We start from the raw sequence: 21,903 nt of genomic DNA on the forward strand, positions 1-21,903 counted from the left end.
AAAAGATTTGATATTTTCTCATCAATTAAAGCCATGTTTTGAAGATGTCCTGTTCCTAAACTAGTTGAAATGAAGGCAAAAAATACTTACATTTTTCTCAGTATCCTTATTAGCATATTCATCTTCTCCTTGAACTCGGGAGATTCACGCCACACCTTCTTGGGATTTTTGATCTTTTGAACATAAATACCTATATCATGAGACATTTCATCTACTTTACTTCCATCCACTGATTCACTGGAAAGTACCCTAAAACATAGGAAATACAGTTTTATAGGAACAGAACACTCCATGTAGAACATTACACCTATATGCTAAGTTGTTGAATTCCTTAGTACAGAGGTCCCCAAACTGTGGGGCATGCCTCTCTAGGGGTGCGTGGAGGAACATCCACGGGAGCATGGCGGGGCCCAGGCCAGCCCTCACAAGGGCAGGGAGGGAGTGCCACCCACCCCTCCCTGCCCCCAGCTCTGCTTTGTTCCCACCCTCAGCCGTGTCCCCAGCTCCCAGTCTTGTGCCTGGCTCTGTTCCCAGCCTCTGTGCAGCTCCGCTTCTGACACCCTCTAGCCCCCAGCCTCAGCCACTGGTCATGGCTCCATTCCCAGCCCAGGGCTGAGGCCAGGTGTGAGGCCAGGAGCAGAGCTGCACCTGTCCATAGACCTGCCTGGCTGCCAGCCCCCACTCCAGCTCAGCTGCAGCTCCGCCCCCAGCCATTCCCCGAGCTTCGGCCCCTGCCTGTGGCCCTGCTCATGGCCCCTGACCCACCCCCAGCTGCGTCCCGTTGCCCCTGTCTGCGTCCCTATTTCCTCTCCCCCCCAGAGCTGTATCCCCACTCCCAGGGTGGGGTGCAACCCTCAAAAGTTTGGGGAGCGCTGCCTTAGTAGGAGAGCAGAGACATGATTGCATTTTCCCCCCAGATATGCATGTTTTGTGGTGATCTAAAGTGTTTAGATGAGTAGGTTTTTTCATACTCTAATTGTTTTAATCATGTATGACTGGTCATCAGTGGGTTTAATCTGATGGGATTTTAAAATCTGCATTAAGGGACTAACACTGAAAATAAAATGCTCAATATAATGCCGTCTATTTTCATTGTGATTCACCTCCACCCACACTGGTAGAAATCATGTTACTAAACAACAGAAATGGTATATTATCTAGCTTTCTTTTTCTATTGAATACAATATGCATCTATGAACAACACTTAAGAAGTTTTACTTTTAAACCTCTTAAAGGACAATCTAATGTTAATCTCAGATATATGGCATACCTCCCATGGACAGGTACTGATCACAGGTCTGATCAGTCTGTAATAAGTAGATTTGGGAGATTATTAGGATTCTGTTCTACCCAGCAGAAATGTGGCCTTCTAAGGCTGCAGTAAACCCAATAACCAGCACAACCTGAAAAGGGAACAAAAAACACTATGTAGATCCAATGGTTCAAGCCAAAGCTTGGGGATGGGGGCCCAGCAGACATGGTTGCTACTACAACCCACAGGCAACAGTTGTGTCTGTGGAACTCATAGGGAAGGATATGTTTATTTTAAAAAAGGCCTAAAACACATCCTCCCCTTACTCCAAGTCTCGTACTCTAAATATTAAACAGGCTGCTTAAGTTATCTTTCACCTGAAGAGACAAGGAAAACTAGCGCCTATGACTCCATGGGGATCTGTCTAAAACCTAGTCGGCCATTGCTGGAAATGGAAAATTGTTCAAGGAAGTTTCTTCACCCAAGTCTTGTTAAGTTAGGTCTTGGGCATTAGAAAGTATATTTTTACTTGTGTGTGTAACCCTTGCTACCTTTATCCTTTTAAAACTTGTTTTACTTTTTATCTAAACCAACCTAGTGCTTTGAACTGAAGTGATTGTTAGCTCCAGTCAACATAAACTGTTGTTTCTGTCTCTTTAAAGGGGCAACAAACTTAATATACTCTGTGAATGTACACTGATAGGGGCTATACACTGCGCACACACACACACACACACCTCTGCAGAGCTCAGAGGCTAGAGTTCATTGATTGTTACCTGCTAGGCAATGTTTGGGCTGGAAGAGCCCTGAGGAGTTTGCTGGCAAGCAGACAAGCTGGTGTATCAGGGAGTTGTCACACAGCTCAGCTACAGCAAAGCTCCCATATACCGAGGCTGATAGGGTTAGCACAGTGCCTCACAGCTCTGGGTACCCCCAGCAGCTTGTCACAACCCCACAACATTCCACGTAGCACCATGGGCCGCATCCCTACCTCTACCAGTCTAGATGAGGGGACAGTAAGGCAACCACAGATTCATGCACACTGACCTGTGAGAGCCACAGTAGTGTATATGTAGCCAAAAGGGACTTAAGCAGACAGGAATGTTTTCTACCTTTCAAATTTTAAAGCTCTGTTCACTTATTTTAGAAGGGAGGTTTGTATTGTATTGCATTTTTATTTGCACATTTTTGTGCTGTTTTTAGTTTTTGAAAATGAATTCATCTTTATTACTTCACAACATATACTGGAGAATGCCAAGCATCACCACTTGTAGTTATACAGGATTACAGAACTCACAGGTTCAGTGAAACACAACGCATTTTTATATACATACAGTTTTTATACACATACAATTATAAACATACAGCAAGCACCACCTAATTCACACATTCATTAAAGACAAGGTATAACAGCATAGCACCCTTCTCTCATGCACACCCCCTTCTGGTTAGTTGCATCTGCAGTCTTTAAGACAGTCCCAGCCCTGGTATTGGGCTATACCCTCAGGGCTTCCTTCCTGAAGGCAATGGTTTCACCCTGTGGGTCTGTTCGAGCCCTAGCTGAACCTCCTGACAGTTCAGTCCCACTCTGGGGACTTACTGTTGTCCATAAACACCACCAACAACCTTGAATTTTTGTTTGCTATGTCCCTTAGCAAAACTATCTTCAAAGGAATCATTATGTCCCCATGGCTGCAGTACTGACCATGGGCCTGCAAATACAAAAGGATGATACACCCTGTATTTGCAATGTTCATGAGAACAGTGCAGAGTTCTGCAGCCTCTGTGCTTCTGTCAGTGATGGCAGACATTGAAAAGTTCCACATAGGTTTGTGAGATGAAAAAAAAAAAAGACATGAAAATGATGAGATATAAACAGCATTATGGGATGGAGAAAGCTGCATGACAGGAACTTGGCCCTTTGCTCCCAGTCATCCCTGCATGACTTGTTTCTACCTCACAATACATTACAAAAATTTCCCAGAAGGCAGTACACCAGACAGAGACAAGTGGCACACTGGGATATCAACCCATGGTGCACCACACTATGTCTTGACTCAAGCGCTCCTGGTGGGTACACTCAGCGCCAATGCAAGCAGCCAAGTATGCACACACACGAGTGGTATATTAACTGCGGCAACTTTCTGACAATGTAATTTGTGTTGACCAAAGTTTGTAGTGTAGACGTTGCCCTCTGTTGTCCCTGGTTTCTCCCAGGAATTCACTCCAAGCATCACTCATGCATATAATTTACTATCCACAGGCAATATAGAGAAGTTGGCGCTCTTCAGAATGAATAAACACTTGCTTCCATAACAGAGCACATTGCTCTTGATAACAGGTAAGAAAAGGATGTGGGCAAGGAGGATAAAGTGGAGAGACACTGAGCACTAATAATAACTAAACACATCATGATGATGTAATCCACAGAAAAGAAATTGCCCCGGTGGTCCTATATACACAATGCTATCTTTCTGGATACTGCTTCCCTAGAAGGTATTTAAAATCATTTGATACATAGGTGATGCATCTGATGAAGTGAGCTGTAGCTCACGAAAGCTTATGCTCAAATAAATTTGTTAGTCTCTAAGGTGCCACAAGTACTCCTTTTCTTTTTGTGGATACAGACTAACACGGCTGCTACTCTGAAATAGGTGATGAGGAAATCAAGAAGGTGAAAAAGGACAAGTCAGTACGTATTGGCATCAGTGTCTGGGAACTCTCTGTTTTACTTGTTTGGACTGCACTAGCACAATGGGACCTGATCTCTGATTAAGGCCCTAAGACACTACAGTAATACAAATAAACATCATCTGTAGCTTGTGTTTTATATATTTTTCAGTATATATGATCTGCCATGGGAAACCTCTGTATTCCTTTAAACATTTGCACACTGCAATGGAAAAGGGAAGCCTATTTGTCTACTGTGAATGTCACAATATTACATTAGCACTGCTGCCAAGGTGAGATACAATCATAAGAAAAGGAAGCTGTGATGCCCTGTGTATGTGGTTCTGATGCTACTAGCAGAAAGAATGATTCTTTAATTTATGGGTCTCAAGTTAACAGTCTGTCCCTTTGGCACTGATACCTAGCTTACATGCTTTTATGTGTCTGACACCCTATATACATGATGAAGAAAACAGCACTGATGCCTGCAGAGATCTATAATTTAGTTTATGGGTCTTAGTTTATGTACAAAGATTAGGCTACATATTAGGGTGGCCAAACTTATTGACCCTCCGCACCACATATGACAATCTTCAGAAGTTTGAGAGCCGGGGTACATTTGCCGGGACTCAGGGCTTCTGCCCTGCGGGAGGCACCTGCCAGGGCTCAGAGCACAAGCCCTGCTCCTGCTGAAGACCCAAGCCCCAGCAGGTGTGCCCCAGTGGGCTGAAACCCTGAGACCCTACGCTCCACTGGACAGAAGCCCCTCCCCCACCACCCTCCTGCAAGGCAGAGGTCCCAAGTTTCCCCTCCCCCAAGTCTGGTAGGTGGAGAATGAGGGGGCAATGGGGGGCTCTGCAAGACACACCTTATCTGTAAAAGAGCCACATGTGGTTCACAAGCCATAGTTTGGCCACCCCTGCTACATATGATGCAATCCTATCACCCTCTGTATGCAGAGTACAGATGTCGGTTAATTATAGCTATATATCATTAGACATACGATGGGTGGGAATTCATGGTAGAGGAACTACTCCTGGCCCCTGAAAGGAGGAAAATGGTAACAGACATTTTGGGGACTACAATTTCCTCCCACTCTTCTTTTCTGAAGATCTACTTTATTGGACCATGGAAACAACTCTGTAGTCTCTGTCAGGTTATGGTAGTTCTCCAACCAATTAAGACTACAGCAATCGGAGTGCTATAATATTTTAAAGACAATTCTCTGTAACATAAGATTCTCCAGAATGTTTTATGAATGACGTGCCCCCTCCCCCCAATTAAATACAGGAAATGTTCACAGATGGATCTAGTTGAATAAAGCATAAAATTAATACCAAGTTGGAAAAAAAATAAATTTACAAGAGAAAGAGACATCAAATCATCAAATCATCAGTAGTTTCTAATGATTATATGTTCAGAAGGGGGAATGGCTTTTGGGTACTTGACTTCCGATTGTGTCTTGTCTTCCGGGTGTCTGTCTTTTAGACCAATGTTTCCCAAACAATAGAGCATACCCTTTTGGGATGGTGTGAAGAGACCTCACAATTATTTTAGAGAATCTCAACTAGGGATTTACTTAAAGAAAGAAGAAAAAAAGATGTTATGGTTGAAAAAGAAAATCCTTAAAACTTAAAGCAAGTGTAACTGATGCAGGGACGCCCGAGTTTGCTGAGAGCCTGAACCAACAACTCTGAGCTGTGAATTGCTCCATTCATTTCAATGGGTGGTAACGAAAAGACCAGTGATGATGCTTTCATGTCAACAATGGTAACTTTATCAATGATCCTCAAAGCATGTAAGGAAGGAAGATTAATTAGCATATGAAGATGTATGTCAATATTTCTGAAGTCTGGGGGGATTAAAAGTGTATAAATAGAGACTCCTCTACACACAAAAGTTGCACAGGCCTAAGTTAAATCTGTTTTTTAAATCGATTCAGTTAAATCAATGTGTGGATGCTCACTTTGGCTTAAGAGTGGCTTCATTGGGGTTTAGCTGAAAACTGTTCCTAATCAGCTTAAGCTAAACCACAGTAAGTATCCACACAGCTTTTTGCACAGCTTTATGTAAAATCAATCTAATATTCCTGTGACAGAGGGCTGGAGAATGAGTCTTGGGAGACCAGGGACAAGAACCATGCCTTGAACAACTCACCAACAACATGCCCAGTTTATGATGATTTTGACCCGGTTCTGGGCACTGTGCCCAGCACAGAGCCAACTGTGCTTCGTGATGACTTGGTCAGCTGGGATGGTTCCTGTTGGCCCCTGAATCCAGCATGGGGACTGATGGGAGCCAGCAGCAGTCTCCCAGTGAGGAGCATGAAGTGACTCTTTCAGTGAAACCAGTCCCAGAGCAGGCTGTGGATCAGGATCAACAGTCCCTGTTCAGAAGAGCTGTTTGATCACCTGTGAGGAACAGCCCACTGCGGAGCCTGTAGACAGCCCAGTAGAGGCAGAAGCCATCCCAGAGCGCGGTAAGTGTATGACTCAAATTTAGTATGCATTATTACAGTAATGGGAGGGACTTCTGCTGTAAGAAGCAATGCAAAAACGATAAGCCCTGGCTACCAGCATGTGGCCACTAATGGCGGATTGTATCACAGACCTTTGGGGTCACTATTGTTACTAATTCAGATCCCCTGGAGAAGGCCTAATTAGACAGTGGTGCACCTGGTCACCAGGCCAGATTAGGGCATGTGAGTCAATGAGTCAATTAATAGGGGAGTTATATAAAAGGGCACAGAAAAGCGTGCTCAGGAGGAAAAGAGATGGAGAGAAACAGGTTAGGCGAGCCTGACAAAGTCCTCTGAGTAGAGACACCTTACACACACACACACACACACACACACACACACACACACACACCCCATTTTGGAAAGGGGGTTAAAAAGTTGAGATACAGCATATAACAGTGTGAAGACACTGCTATGTATTGGTGGAGGGATTAAAAGACTGTAAATAAACTACACAGTGATGTTTGCAAGCAAGACTGTCTCAGAGGTGTCTGGGTTTGCGGAACAGGTGGGGGTGCAGCCCGCTGCCCCATCACAATTACACTGTCAGCTAAACCTGTGTATAGACAAATACTAAGGCCTGGTCCACACCTACATATTAAATTGACCCAGATACATTGTTTAGGGCTGTGAAAAATTTCACACCCTGTGCAACACAATTAGGTCAACTGAACCCCGCACTGCCGATGCAGCTTGGTTGATTGAAGAATTCTTCTCTTGATCTAGCTACCGCCTTCTGGGGAGCTGGATTAACCACATCAGTGGAAAAACCACTAGTGCTGATACAGAAAGCATCTACTCTACAATGCTACAGCAGCACGGCTGCAGACATACCCTAAGATGGATAGGCCTTTAACAACACTGGGGTTGTAGAAGGTACACACTTGGGCTTCAGTTTCTCAAATTGGGGCTCAACTTTCCGACATTTGGGAAACATGGTGTTAGATTGTAAGTTCTTTGGTCTGTCTGTTTTTGTAGGTTGTTCAATGCCAAACAACACAAGGGATCTTCATTCGAGGGAAGGGATCGCTACAGCTCTAGTTACAGGCTCATGTGATGCCACAAGTCAGATTTTCCAGCCTACTGACAAATGACGACTTTATTTCAAACGGAATAAACAAGCATAAAAACTTTTATTTGAATAAAACCTGAGGCTGTCATATAAATTACCTTTTTTCCCCAGCAGTTTAATATTAATCAACCTTTAGAATCCTATGCCTAGGACCAGAATTGCAGGAAACAAGCCCTGTTCATAAGGTGCTTTTTCATGGAGACCTTATCATTGGAAAGAAAGAAAATGGGTCTGAAAATTCAAAAGGGGACAAAAGCTAAAGAAGCAATTTTGCAAAGAGTCAAAAAAAAAAATTCTCAGAATCCACTTTCTCTGAGTTATCAGCTAAATTAAGCTTGATACTCTTGTCTTTCTTTCTTAAAAAATCCTTGTGCTTGTACAGAATCATATTATCCTTGGGAAAAAACCTGCACCACACTGAAGGACTGTTTGAAACCCTTTTTTCTATCTAGTGCTGAAGCACCTTTTCACCTCTTGCAAAGCAGTTCAAGGCTTCTTGTTACTGTTACTTCTAGATCTAATAGGCTAGCCTCCCAACACCCAGTGTGAGCAGCTTATTGGAGCATTGGCTATATTCTGTCTTTAGTCTCTGGGGTTCAAACTTTGAAAAACAGTTTGGCTTGATTAAGTAGACTTTATTTGGGGAAAGATTAGAGCTTTTCCATTTAGTGCACACATACCACTCAAAGAAAACTAAAAAGAAAGGGAATTTCAGAAAAAAAACCAGACAAATAGCAATCCTGAATCGAGCAATAAACTCAATCATATGTTTGTGTGCCTCTTCCCCTATTCCTCACACTCTGCTGTTAATATATGCATATAATCTTATTAGCTGACTGCATTCATCTTTAATTCAGTTGTCAAAAAAATTATGCTGCATATACAGGGATATTTTTATAGGCCATTCAAAATATATTTTAAAATGAGGTTTTAAAGATGAAAGCATTTGCTGCAAAAATGTTTTTCTTCCATTTGAAGATTGGACAAAACTACCACTTTGCTGATCTGTAATTTTTTTCTTTTAAGGAGAAAAAAGACCCTGAGTGCTGTAATTTATTGAATGTCCCCCTGAAAGCAAAGAGATTGACTTTCTGTCTAAGACTGCCAAGAATTCTTGTCACTGTAAACACTAGGATAGATTAAATTTTAAATAATAAATTCCTGTGAAAGAGAGGTCATACTGTCATATAATCATTTTCCTCCAAGACATTTCTGTTTGCTAAAGTATATTGACTGAGGTGATTGCTGGTAAATATATAATACAGCCTGACTGCCCTCTAGGAGTTGAAAGTGAAAACAATCGACAATACTATGTTTCTTTACCATCTGCTAATACATTGCGTCTAAACACATACAAATGTTAACTTTACAAACGCAGTGTTACTTTAACTGGCAAGACCCAGAATATTCTGACTTGAGGCAACTACTCTTTCTTTAAATTCCTGCTTCAGATATTGCTCAATATAGGTCACACACAGTTTGGAAAAGCTGTTGGGAGGACATATGGCAATTTTCATGGCTTTTGTTGGTTCAAGTTACAAGCTTAAGCTTTGATTGTAATCTCCGGTACGGTGGGCAAAACTAAAAAAATACTCTCCCCCACCATTTTGGACAGTTTCAATCAGTTAAAGAGATTCTCTATATGTATGCTGCTCTGATATCAACAGAATTACCTCTGAAACCAATAGAAACTGTCAATGGAGAGGAAAAATCTCTAAAAATAACACCTGTCAGGCATTTAACTCCTGGGGCTTCACTCCCTAACAAATAATAGGCAGAACTCCCCAAGTTCTTTGGTCCCTAAAGGCAGCAATAGACGGTAGGAGAGCAAGACAGTCTCCATCCACCCTCACTGCTGGTTGTGGCCCACCCTGGAGTTTAACTGCCACCCATGGAACCTTCTAGCCGCTTTCTTCTTGAGTGCAGTCAGCAGGAGAGCTTGCTGCACAAGCTGCACCTCATCACTGGTGTTCTGGCTCTGCACCCTTTGGGCATCTATACGGCTTTGGGTACCTTGATATGTTCTTCCATGCACCAGGCAGGTCTAGTTCTTTCCATTTGTTTTTATTTGCCAGTGGGGTGAACCTCATTCTCTGTCTTAGAGTTTTCTTTAACTCCCACCACCATAGCATCGATGTGCTTCCCAGGTAAATTAGATCTGCATAACAGAGCCCCTAGCAGACTTCATAAGTCTTTTGCTTTTCTCCCTTCCCTAGAGGTTCTACTTCAGATACAAATCTTCCCTTTTCTTCTTATGGTTCCAGTAGCAAAAGCCCTTTCAAAGAGGAAAATTTGCAGTTTCTTCCAAAAGGTGACAAAGGTTCTGGATTATTCCAACCTCTTCTAGAAATTTGTTTCAGAGCTGAAGTTGCTTTTCTGAAAACATTTCACCCTGGCTCTCATGAGGTGCTTTGTCTCAAAGGAGCACAGATATCCTGGTGGTCTCGGTAACTCTGTGGTTCTGCAACAGTGGCTGCTGTAGGGTCTCTGTACTTGGCCTCTGGGGTCTCTACACAGGTGATATTCTCTAGGATGCAAGGGGGAGTTTGCGCCTATCCTATAGCCACTATGCACCAATGCAGCTGATGCAGAAAGGCCACTGGGCAATCATGAATCTAGCCTGATATCTTCAAAAGAGCAGAATTTAAAAGTAAGTAATTTTCTCTCTGATGTCTCTCACACTACACAGGTGCATACATCACAACCTGCTCTTGATGATGCTAGAAATACCACCATTCAGTCTGACAGATTTTTCTTCTCTGTTGCTACTGCCAGAAGTTAATCAATCACACATGTCTCCTCTCTCCAATGCAAATTGCTAGATCCAGCTTCCCCTGGCTTAGAACGTGGGAGAGCTGGGTTCAATTCCCTGTTCTGCTATGGACTTCTTGTGTGAATTTGGGCAAGTCACTTAGCCTTTCTGTGCCACGGTTCCCCACCTATAAAATGGGAATGGTAACACTTTCCTACCTCATGCGGGGAGGGTGTAAGGATAAATACATTAAAAGATTGTGAAGAACTTTGAGAAAATGGTAATATAAGTATTATTATTCCTTTTGACTCAATTAATGTCACAGGTGTATGGAAATAAGGTGACTTCTTGGCACCCACACTAGGTGAAAAACTAGGAACGGAAGTCTTATTAAAGAGTTTATTAATAATATCAAATATCAAGTATTTTAAAAATGGTCTTCTAAACATGAAATTATTTATTCAAACACCATATTTCAAGAACACACACCATTCCCAATATTCATCTCACAGCTGCAACTGCTGGTTCAAGGCATTTGTCCCTATCCACAAAGCTAGGTCCTAGCTACATTAGCGACTCAGTAATGAATCAGCAAAACAGCTATTCTAGGACAATGCAGATTACAGAGCCCAGGACAAAATGTGCAAGAGACAGAGGTAAGGCAGTAATAGTTAAGGAGGCCAGCTTTTGGATGAACTTCCAGAAGAGAGTAGACAAATCCAGACTGATCACCCTTAGGGTATGTCTACACCACAATAAAAAACCCACAGCACCGGAATCCCAGAGCCCGGGTCAGCTGACTCAGGTTCACAGGGCTCAGGCTGCAGGGCTAAAAATTGCAGTGTAAAAGTTCAGGCTTGAGCTTGAGCCTGGTCTCTGAGACCCAATCCCCTTGCAGGATCTCAGAGCCCAAGCTCCCGCCTGAGCCCAAACATCTACACTGCAGTTGTAAAGCCCGGCAACTGGAGCCTGAGTCAGCTGACGCAGGTCAATCACAAGTCTTTTAAATGCAGTGTAGATGTACCCTTAGAGGTCACAATGCGAGAGCTCTTTCTGTGATAAAAGCTTTTCCATCATAATCAGAATGACACTTAAAATCACCCTCGCCCCCCCCCCCTCACACACACACACACACACACATACATACACAAAAGAAAAGAAAAAGAAAACTCGTACCCCAGGAAGAGACTCCCATCACCAGATATGGGAGAAAAGCAGGTAACATTCACTAGGGACTTTGTTTTTCCAATCTTGCACAGAAAGCACTATGATATTATAGGGACGAGCGCTAATATAAAACCCTAAGATAAACACACAATTCTAAAGCTACCAGCAGCTCTATGAAAAAAGTGTATTCCAGTGTCTCCAACCATAGACACTCAAGCCACCCAGCTTTCTCCCCACCCCTTCACCCTCTTAAAAATTTGCCTTTTCCCTAAAAGCTGGATGCTACTCTTAGGATTCTGTGCTTTCTTTGCAACTCTGGAAGTGGTTATGGGTCTTAAAGAGCTGAGAACCTTTGCTTATATCATCTCATATCTTCTCAAATGAGCTACTATGCTTGTGCACACATACACAGTAATGATTTTGCACTCTGTGCTGAGCTACATGCTTGGAGGTCAGGATTAAGTCAGAACATTACAGTACATTCAAATGGTGAACATATATCCAAATAGGGAATTAAAAAAAATATAGAGAAATACAGGGAAAATTTGTTACAAAACACACTCATATGAAACAAAGAAAAACCTCACTCAGATAAACAGCAGCAAATTTTCATCTATAAACAGGGTGCAGCGGCACATAGATAAGAGCTTACAGTCTAGGTTTAAACAATCCCAGAAGGCAATCACAGATCTCTTCAGAGCCATATGAGGAAGTACAGCAGAAACAGATTCTAAAGAGGCAATATCCAGGCTGCTGTGTTAAATGTTGTTACTGCATGGCTCTTTTCTGTAATCTAGCAATTACAGTATTAGCCTAGTACTATGAACCAACCCCTACCCAACACTCTCCAATTGAACCTGATGCAAGCACACAAAAACCACCAGACCAATTCTGTCTTTGGATACACTTGTGTTGTTCCCACTGATGTCAACAGAAGTCACACATACAACTTAATGCAAAGTAAATGAAACTGAAATAACTAAAAGCACTTTGGGTTCAAATTCTCTGCCCACATCTAGGCTGATTCCCCACTGCTCACCCCCCTCAAAAAATCTGAAAATTATTCACATTCCATTGTCTTAAAAAATATCACTGAAGACAATATAGTGCAGATAAATTACAAGGATTACTCAGATGTGTAACTAATGATGGCTGGCTTTGTGAGTTTTTTATATATCTGACAGATAAATAAGAGATTCAAATATGAAGTCAGGTAGATTTGTAGCACTTTTTGAAGGATTAGGAGTCCATAAATCAAAGAATGATTTGATCAATAACCTAGAAATGTAATTTTCCCATCTATGACTGTGTAATACTGATTATCTTCATTTACAGAACACTATCTACAAAAGCATAAGACAATGTAAATTACAAAAAATGTGAGCAGGGAGCAGAGCAATTCATGTCACACTACATGCCCTGGAAGATAAAGGTTTCTGCAAAATGTAAAATTTTCCATTTGAGGTTAATTTTTGTGGCTGAGTTATCAACCTGTCAGGATATGGCTTTATCATGAAATTGCCAAGGTAATTTTATCCAAGCAGCCTAAACATAAGACTCCATAATTTAGGTATTAAAATAATTAAAATTCTAAAGATTTGACCAAGACCATAAACTTGCATCAGATTGCATATTTATAACTAAGGATGAAACTTTTTTTGGGGGGGGGGGGGAATGGTATTTACAGAGAGTAACCCTTGTAGAAGTTACTTTGCTCTTTAAGTATGTTTTAGATATTTGGGATAACAGGTAGCAATAAATACTTTTCAGAATTAGTGTTATGTCTTGAAAATAGTTCTTTTAACATCAGTTCTAAATAAACTAGATGTGAAGAAAATTATTTTCTAAATCCCTCCACTGAGACAACTTTTCCCGTTACAATGGGCAACCCAACATACCACATACAAGAATTGGGCTAGATTTAACACACCTTTGCTCCATTTTAGCTTTGCTGGGGCTCCATATGGGTAAAAGAGTCTGCCCATGCATCTTCAAATACAGGATCAGGGACTCTTTTAGTAGAAACACTGATGTGTCAGTCATTTCTAGACCATGATCCATTTAAAAACATATGGATAAATACTTTCTTGTGTGCCATTCATGTTAGCTTCAGTGGGTATTAGATATACTTAGCAGACATATATTGTCTTAAAGTGTTTCAGCCAAAAAATTTTACTTATGAAAAAAGTGAAGATTAGGGTTAGTAGCTGGTCAGTCTTTGTCTTTCTCTTATTTATTAATTATTTTTATCTGAATTTTGGATATTTAGGAACCCCATCCAATTGTCACTTTTTCTTCTTGACTGCAGGTAGACATCATAGGTAGGCTCACTATTAGGGTATAGCTGAAAATTTTTCATCAACATTTTTTCTATGGAAAATTGGATTGGTAAATAATTAAAAAATTTCATTTTTTTCTGTCAGAAAACCAAGGCATTTTTATTTTAGTTACCAAAAACCAAACAAAAAAATACTGTTTTTCAAGGAAAAGTTGAAATTGTCCTCTGAAAATATGTATGAAAACTTTGACAAAAATGTAAAAGATTTCCCTTGGCAAGAGATTCTGACCAGTTCTATTCACCATCATCAGATGGGGCAGCAACAGCTGTCTAAAAATGAGTTGAAGGGCTCCTGCTGCACTTACTTCAAAGACCCTCAATCATAAAAGGTTTGGGGAGGAGAAGTACCTGTGCCCTTCATAGCATCTGTTGCAGTCGGGGCACAGTCAGAGGAGAAACCTCCACCCTCCAGAGAAGGAGCACCTCTGTTTTTTCTCATGCTGAGACTGGGGACACAGGTACTTCTTGTCAATGACCTTGTCGTCTCTCCCGTTCTTAAGGGGCAAGTGTTCTTCGGCCTATCATGAATATTTGCTAAGGAATCTGCAGGGGTGCTCTTTACCTGCCCTTCCTACTTGGAAGAGAAGTTCCCTCTCTGCCCTCTCCCCCGGAACTGTTACAGACTCTTTGCAGGACCCAGGTATTCTCCTCCTCCATAGGTTCCTTAAGGTTCAGGGTCTCTAAAGTACAGTAGCTGAAGCAAAATAATAGCTCACTTAACTTCAGGCAGCTGCTGCTGCCCCAGCTATGTCTACCCTCTGCTATGATGTAGGTGTGTACCTGGGCAAGGCTTCTACTTGCAGTCATGAAAGGAAAGAAAGACTATCGGGGGCTTAAATGTTCAACACTGATGTAGATAGATATAGATAGATATGTGCATGTATGATTAGCCATTTACTCACTGGGGCACTCGCTTTTTTTCAAAAGTGACAGGAAAAAAAATAAAAGCAGCCACATTCTGATAATCTTTTTTCACAAACACAACAAACTGGGAGGTAAGTGTAACCAATAATTTTTTGACAGGTTGGACAAATGTACTTCTTAGCAACGAACAGATGTTTCTGCTCATGCAGAAAATGAATTTACACTAGCTACTAATCTTTGTCTTCTCCAGCTGTTCTGTGATATGCAGTGGTGAAGCTTGATCTGATAATCTCTTATGCTTTTCTTTCTCTCAAAACAAAAACTAGAAGATATTAATTACCTCTTTGAGAGTGTTGGAGGTATTCCTGGCAATACAGTCTTTTCTCGGTAGAATATTTTGGGATAAAGTTTCATAAACTTTTGATGAGCTTCTTCAGTGGTGTGTGGATTCTTCCTAAAGAAATGATAAAAAGAATAAATTCTAGAAGTTTTAAACCTTAGACATAATGTTAGTATTATTTGCACCCAGTTCTGCTTCTATTGGAGGAGATAAAAACCACTATCTTAAGTACGGGGAGGGGATCGGTGATAGGCACCATGCTGGTTAGTTGGATCTGCATAAAAACTCCCAGACTTCAATGGGAACAGCAATGGGAATTTAATCTATTGTTCCTGTAACATTAAGGGAGCACAAGGTCAAATTCTATCCTCAAAGTGAGCCATGCAACTCACATAAAAACGGGTCTTTCTCACTGCCTTCAGTGTTACAGGTTATATAATATCACACTTATTTAAAACTATCAAAAGAAATAGATTATAACATGGGATCTATGGAGACAAACTTATTTTAAAAGGGGACTGTTATAATGGCTTTTCATGAAAGACCAGAATAAGCCATTGAGGAATCAAAGGCCAAAAATGCTCTGTTCCCATTTAGGCATCAAAATGAAATGGCCAGATTTTCCTCAGTACTCAGCACCCACCAGCGCCAACTGAAAATAGTGGGAGCTGATGAGTGGTGAGCACTCTGCCAAATCTGACCCCAGAGGAGCTTTGGACAAGGTGACTGGTAAGTCACATTCTGCCACTCTTATGCATGTTGAAGAGTACTCCACGAGTAGTCCCACTGAAGTTACTGGAACTAATCATGGAGTGTGGTACTGGTAGAAGCTCTCTATAAAGAGCTGCACTCTGGAAGCCATTTGCAATTCACAACTTTTACTGATACCAGAAAGCCTATGAACAATACTGCAAATTCTTGACTGTCATCTGCTGGAACTATTATCTATCATATATAGAGACTTTTCTTTTGCAGAGCACGCTCACAGCAGGTACTACTCAACATGAGAGAGGGTGGCACAATCTGGTCATATATAAAATTAATAAATTTTGCACTAAAAAAAGCATTGGAAGTGCAGTACGAGGTGAAATCCTGACCACACTGAAGTCAATGGGAGCTTTGCCCATTGACTTCAGTGGACCCTACATTTCCATCTAGGTGTTTAAGATCATCATTAGTTTGGGAAGTATGTGGTAGAAGTGACCATGACAAGCAGCTTGGAAAGATATTTCACTTTGTAGGCTTATTAGACATGGCAATATTTATCTACTGTATTTATATATCTTTTCCTTATCTTCAGAGTCAAGAGAAATGTAAACTTCTACCTTTCATATTAAAAGAGGCAGAAGATACTTTTTGATATGCATTTAACTAATTTCAGAAATATCTATATACACACAACTGAGTTTCCTTCTTTAATTATGTGCTATCTTGAAGAAACTTGGCCGGCAATTATTCAGAAATGCATTTTTGAAATATTCTGAACTAAAAGGTTATTGCCATCAATAAATTGTTCAGACCCTCTGTCATGCTGTCTGGGGTGGCTCACAACTGTTAGTGCCTACCTCAGGGCAGACTTACAGAAAACAAGGGCAGACACCCCAAATTGGTGGCATGTTCTATAATTAGATGTCACCACGCTAGTCACAAATGTGAACTCCTGGATCACTATAACAGTCTTACCATGGAGTCACAGACAGTCCCCTTAGACTCTCCAGACTATCTTACCCACCAGACAAACTGAACTTTGTGATGATGGTCACTCAAACCAAAAATAACACCTCATCAGGTTTCTCTTAGTCCCAAAAGACCAATTACCCCAGATCAATTGGTACTTTGGCTCTTATACCAAAGACAATGCTGGCAGCTAATTCTATAGTAAACTAACTTAAGGTTTATTAGGTAAGAAAAGGAAATGAGAGTTACTGACAGGTTAAAGCAAGTAAAATATATGTACAGGTGAATCACAGTTTGTAATCCCAAATGATGACAGTGATGTAATAAACTGCCAGTATCCCAAAAGTCTTTTCAGGGTACCCAGATGGTCTCTGGAGATCACCACTTTGCATCTGGTACACTTCCCTGTAAGAGTCCAAACAGTTCAGAGATGAAGGATCTTTCCTAGAATCCATATTTATATCTTCTGCTGACAGAAAGCAAGCTGACAGTCTTTTTACCCACATAGGCTTTTCCTTTGATGACAGTGAGTGAGAAATGCACTTTGAGTCCATTTTCTTTGGAATTAGAATTTTTTCAATAAAGTCCCTCATTAGCATTCCACAAGGCTTTTTGATGTCTGATGAGTTATTTTGTTACGGGATATTTACAATGTAAATGTTTGTTATTACGTTATGACAGGACACAGATAAGTAAAAACAATGCATGTGACATCCCATTTATGAAGTTTAAACACCCAAAGCACTTATACATTTAACAATCACTTTGATCTATACCAGTGGTTCTCAAACTTTTTTTTCATGGACCACTTGAAAATTGCTGAGGGTCTCAGCGGACCACTACATGATCTTTCCAAATGTTGTTTGTACCATTAGCTAACTATTGTAAAGCACTTTGGATAAAAGCGCTATATATAAAAAACTTTATTATAATGTTTTTTTGTTCTACAAATAAAAGCACACAACTCATATTTTAATATCAGTAGTCTACCTTTCTAACGTGATGGATGTGTCCTCTCTCCCCTGCTGCAGCAGCCCCTGAGCTGGGGCTTGGAAGGAGGGGGGTCTCTCCCTCTCCCCCCCGCCGCAGCAGCCCCCGAGCTGAGGCAGGGAAGGAGGGCCGTCTCTCCCCGGCAGCCGCAACCCTGGAGCTAGGGAAAGTTGCCTCTTTCTCTGGCCACTGCAGCCCTGCACGTCCTAAATTCGCCCCACCCCCTCTTCTACCTCCCACCTACCCACTATTCCCCCTGAGGCCACCACCTCACCTTACATGTGCGTTTTCTCCAGAATCCAGGCACCTAATTAGTGAAGCCACACCTGCATGGCTCCACTAATTAGGTGGTGGCCCTTCATTCTGTCGTGTGCGGCAACCCAGGCACGCACCTTAGAGGGAACTATCCACGGACCACCTGAATGGAGCTCGAACCACAGTTTGAGAACCTCTGATCTATACTAAGACACAAGTGAATTGTTCTGAATACTCTCTGACGTGATCTGGTCTGCCAGTATCACACCCCCATTCTCCAGCTCAAATTTCACTCTGGCTTACTGTTTTTGTTTTTCGAAAAAATATTGTGCTTTAAGATATCAATGTACTGCTACCCATTCACTCAGTTCTTTATAAACCAAAGTAGCCCCTTTGCCTTTCAAGTTATCATCTTCCTTATTTTCGAGACATTTGGGCGAAATTCTCCTCTGATGTAAGGGGATACCTACGTTGAAGTCAATGTAATTGCATCCATTTAAAGACAAACTTGAATTTGGTGCACAATCCTGTGCCATTGTTACAAACGTATGGCGATATTAAGATTTGAGGCATAATTTGTGGATTTGCGGGGGGGAGGTTGTTCTCTAGACAATTGAAGTTCAAAATCATATTCTGCAATCAGCTTTCATCATAAATGCAATGTTATCTATGCCCTATTTTTATTTTTCTGAGGAGATTACAAAGGAAAATTTAAGATTCCCTGGTCAAGATAATCAAGCAATAATTTCCCTAAACAGCACCATTTTAAAGTTTCCCCTGGCAAACCATCAAAGTACTTCAAGACTAGAAGTCAATAGGCAAGCTCTGCATGAAATAAATACTGCATTTGAACTGAATTGCATTAGGGATAAAATCATCCCATTATATCCAGACTGCAGAGCTCATAAGAAGGATGTATACCATAATGGTTTCTCATCCAACCATCTGGTTTTGCACTGAAAAATATAGCAATGGTAAACTGAACCATGATCTCTCCAGATTGCTGGACATAAAGGTGTGCAGGAGCTTTGTGTGTGGGAGGGTCTCCCCACACAATAGGTGTAGGAAGAGGGCACATTGAAGCCAAATAGCAATATGACACTATTGTGAGAATGCAGATTTTGGTATGAAGTGTAATTTAATGCTATGCTAAGGAGATTTCATTTGTCCTAACACCATGCAAATGTTGATTAACAGAGAACTGAAACTGATGCGGCCATGTATGTGTTAAGAATCATTCACAAGGAGAATGCACAATGAGGTATTAATCATGTGAAGGACCACAGGAATGTTCTGGGATATATAACATTTGGACGCAACATCTGTGTGCAGCATGGCCCTGTACGTGTAGAGCAGCAGTTCTCAAACTGGGTGACGGGCCCCCTGGCGGGGTACGGAATGTATTTGGGGGCGAGAGGGTGAGAAGCTTTAGGGGGAAAAAAAACATACTGCACACATTTTACCCACAGCAATGAATAACTGGCAAAGCTGATTCCTCCAGACATACCAGGTCCTCAGATGGCACTGTGCATTTGACTCTAGATGGCGCTGTGCATTTTGACAGATTTCTGTAAGCCTGCCTAGCATTATACAAAGTCGTTGCCATCTGTACATTAATTCAGTTGCTACGACGTGGCGTAGCACATTTAATTGTAAGCATTGACCACAATCACAGTTTTGCTTTTGGTCTTATTACAATGGCTCTGTTTGAATCAATGCCTTACTGGTTTTAATATTTAGTGAGAGTTACGTGTTGATTTTTTTTTAATTGGTGTATGTACTTGTGTGGCGGGGGGGACGTAAATAACTACAGACACAAAGACGGAGGGCATGATCAAATAAGTTTGAGAACCACTCAGTAGGGCATTTGGGTATTTTCTCCATTTCTCAGCTGAAGCAAAAATGTGATGTAAGGTCTAGAGATTTTGATAACATAAGCGTCAATCGTAATGCTGCACAATGACGGTAGCTTTTCTGCCTCAACTGGTACAGAAAATTATGACCGAAGGGCACATTATGCGTTCTACACTCAGTCTCCTCTGTGTGAGATGACTGTATGATTAGGTCTCATAGTTGGGCATGTTACAAGTTTGATAGCCAAGTACCAAAATAAATCCAGATGTGCCTTTACTATGCACTTCTGTTACAGCAAAATCCAGTGGGATGCCCACAAGAGAGCGAATATGTCACTTTTTGGCCATTATCCCTGTTTTTCTGCTAAAGGGCAAGATTTGGTCATAAAACTGCAAAGCCCAGGCCAGCCCTGTTTCCTAGTGGTAATGGTCTGTATCATGTTTGGTTCCTGACTCCAGCTTCTTGTTTCCCAGTCCAAAGGGTGCTCAGAATGAAGAAGACTGGAAGAAAGTGACATGTCCACCCACCCACCTCACTCACAGCCACCACTGACTCAGTCTGTTAAAAAGCAACCTTGGTATTCTCCCAAAAGCCTCCCTCTCGTGCTCCTCAGCCAGTGGTTGAAACATGAATAACTTGAGGGGAATCTCCTGTGATCTCTCACAAAGATGCAGGTGATTCTCTCCCGCACCCTCAGTGCAAAGAGTCATGACCAAGATATAGTATCCAAAATTGTAAAATCAGATTTTAGATTTTTAATAACTCGATTTAAGAGAAATATTTGGTTAAATTGTCAAATATGGAGCCAAATTTAATCCCCATATCTACAGCCCTGCTTTCTTTTCTTGGTTGCCCTTCCACATGTTCCTCTTTACTTCTATGCTTTTTTATTAAGTTTTTTATATGAGTAGGTGGAATCCACAAATCAGACTACAGAGTAAGAGTGTTGTCCTGTGCTAAATGCCCTGTGAGTGCCTCAGCATCTCACAGGATTGAGAGCGAAGTGAGATGAAACTTCTAAATTGCATGTATCTCAACGTAGTTCTGTCCACGCAGTCTCCATCCTTGGAAAGGAAGGAAGAGGTATAGCAATTTTGAAAAAGTCTATTGTTTTTGTTTATTTTGTTTTCTTCTCAAAAATGGTAAAATACACTAAAATAACTGCTTAAAGAAGCACATTCTGTAGGAAGATCACTTGCTCTTCTAAGTAACTGCAAGAACTTAAGCTGCCTCTCCCCTCTTTTAAGGATGCTAACAAACAGTTAGCTATCAGACTGATATGAACAATTAGTTTATCCTGCATGAGTCTGGGCAATAGCAGCTGTTCCAATGTGATTTTAATCTATACAGGCATAGGAAAGCTCTCCCTAAGATATGATAATCAAATCTAGTCTCATTGATGTAGGCACTTCAAAGTGTGAACAGGATGAATGCCCATGTTTATCTAATTCCCATGATGTTGTTGTTTTGTTTTGCATTTTACCTTTTACGAGAGCTGAGGAAGAGCAGCTATTTGGTTCCTTAGACTCTAGAAATTCCAATTAAACTGACAGTCCCTGTGTTTGCTGCCTGAGGGGGGAAACACGGTCAGAACAGAAAGCAGTGAGCTGTGTACTCTTTAAAGAGAGGCATTACATCAATCCTGTTCAAAACTCCCTGTTTTGATTGATCTTAAAATGTCTAGTCCTTTCATTCCTCACTACTTTTTTCAGATGAACTGTATAGTATATTAAAACAATGAGGAGTCCAAGGGCTATAATATATGAGTAACAACTCACAAAGCACCTAAAACAAATGTCTCATTTTTGTCTGAGTAGCCCTCTCTAATAAAGGGTATAATACAATTGGTCTTATTTTCAGGAAGAAAACCAACTATTAATGTAACAAAACCTATTAGCAACATAATGATGAGGTAGAAATAATTCCATCTGCCATTAATTGGCTTTAACATGACTAGCAGAGATAGACCCTGTGTTATGATCTCAGCTAAAGTGACTTTTACACTCAAGTGAAATCTTGGCCATGTTTAAGTCAGTGGGAGTTTTGTCTTTGACTCCAACAGAGCCAAGATTTCACCATAAGACACTGGGCATTCTTTTCTTTCTTAGAGCCAGACATGCTCCCTAACCCCTTATATGTTCCACCGAACAAGGG

The 21,903-nt window shown here is 41.2% G+C and overlaps 1 protein-coding gene across 1 annotated transcript in view; it reads right to left on the reverse strand.

Moving 5' to 3' along the window:
• The window catches only part of CNBD1 (cyclic nucleotide binding domain containing 1), a 278,638-nt gene that overhangs the window by 246,878 nt on the left and 9,857 nt on the right, over positions 1-21,903 (reverse strand). The window contains exon 4 of the mRNA XM_074942900.1: positions 14,974-15,087. Within this exon, the coding sequence (XP_074799001.1) occupies positions 14,974-15,087 (114 nt within the window). The remainder of the gene's footprint in view (positions 1-14,973; positions 15,088-21,903) is intronic.

This window comes from Natator depressus, chromosome 2 (genome assembly GCF_965152275.1).
Source record: "Natator depressus isolate rNatDep1 chromosome 2, rNatDep2.hap1, whole genome shotgun sequence".
NCBI lineage: Eukaryota > Metazoa > Chordata > Testudines > Cheloniidae > Natator > Natator depressus.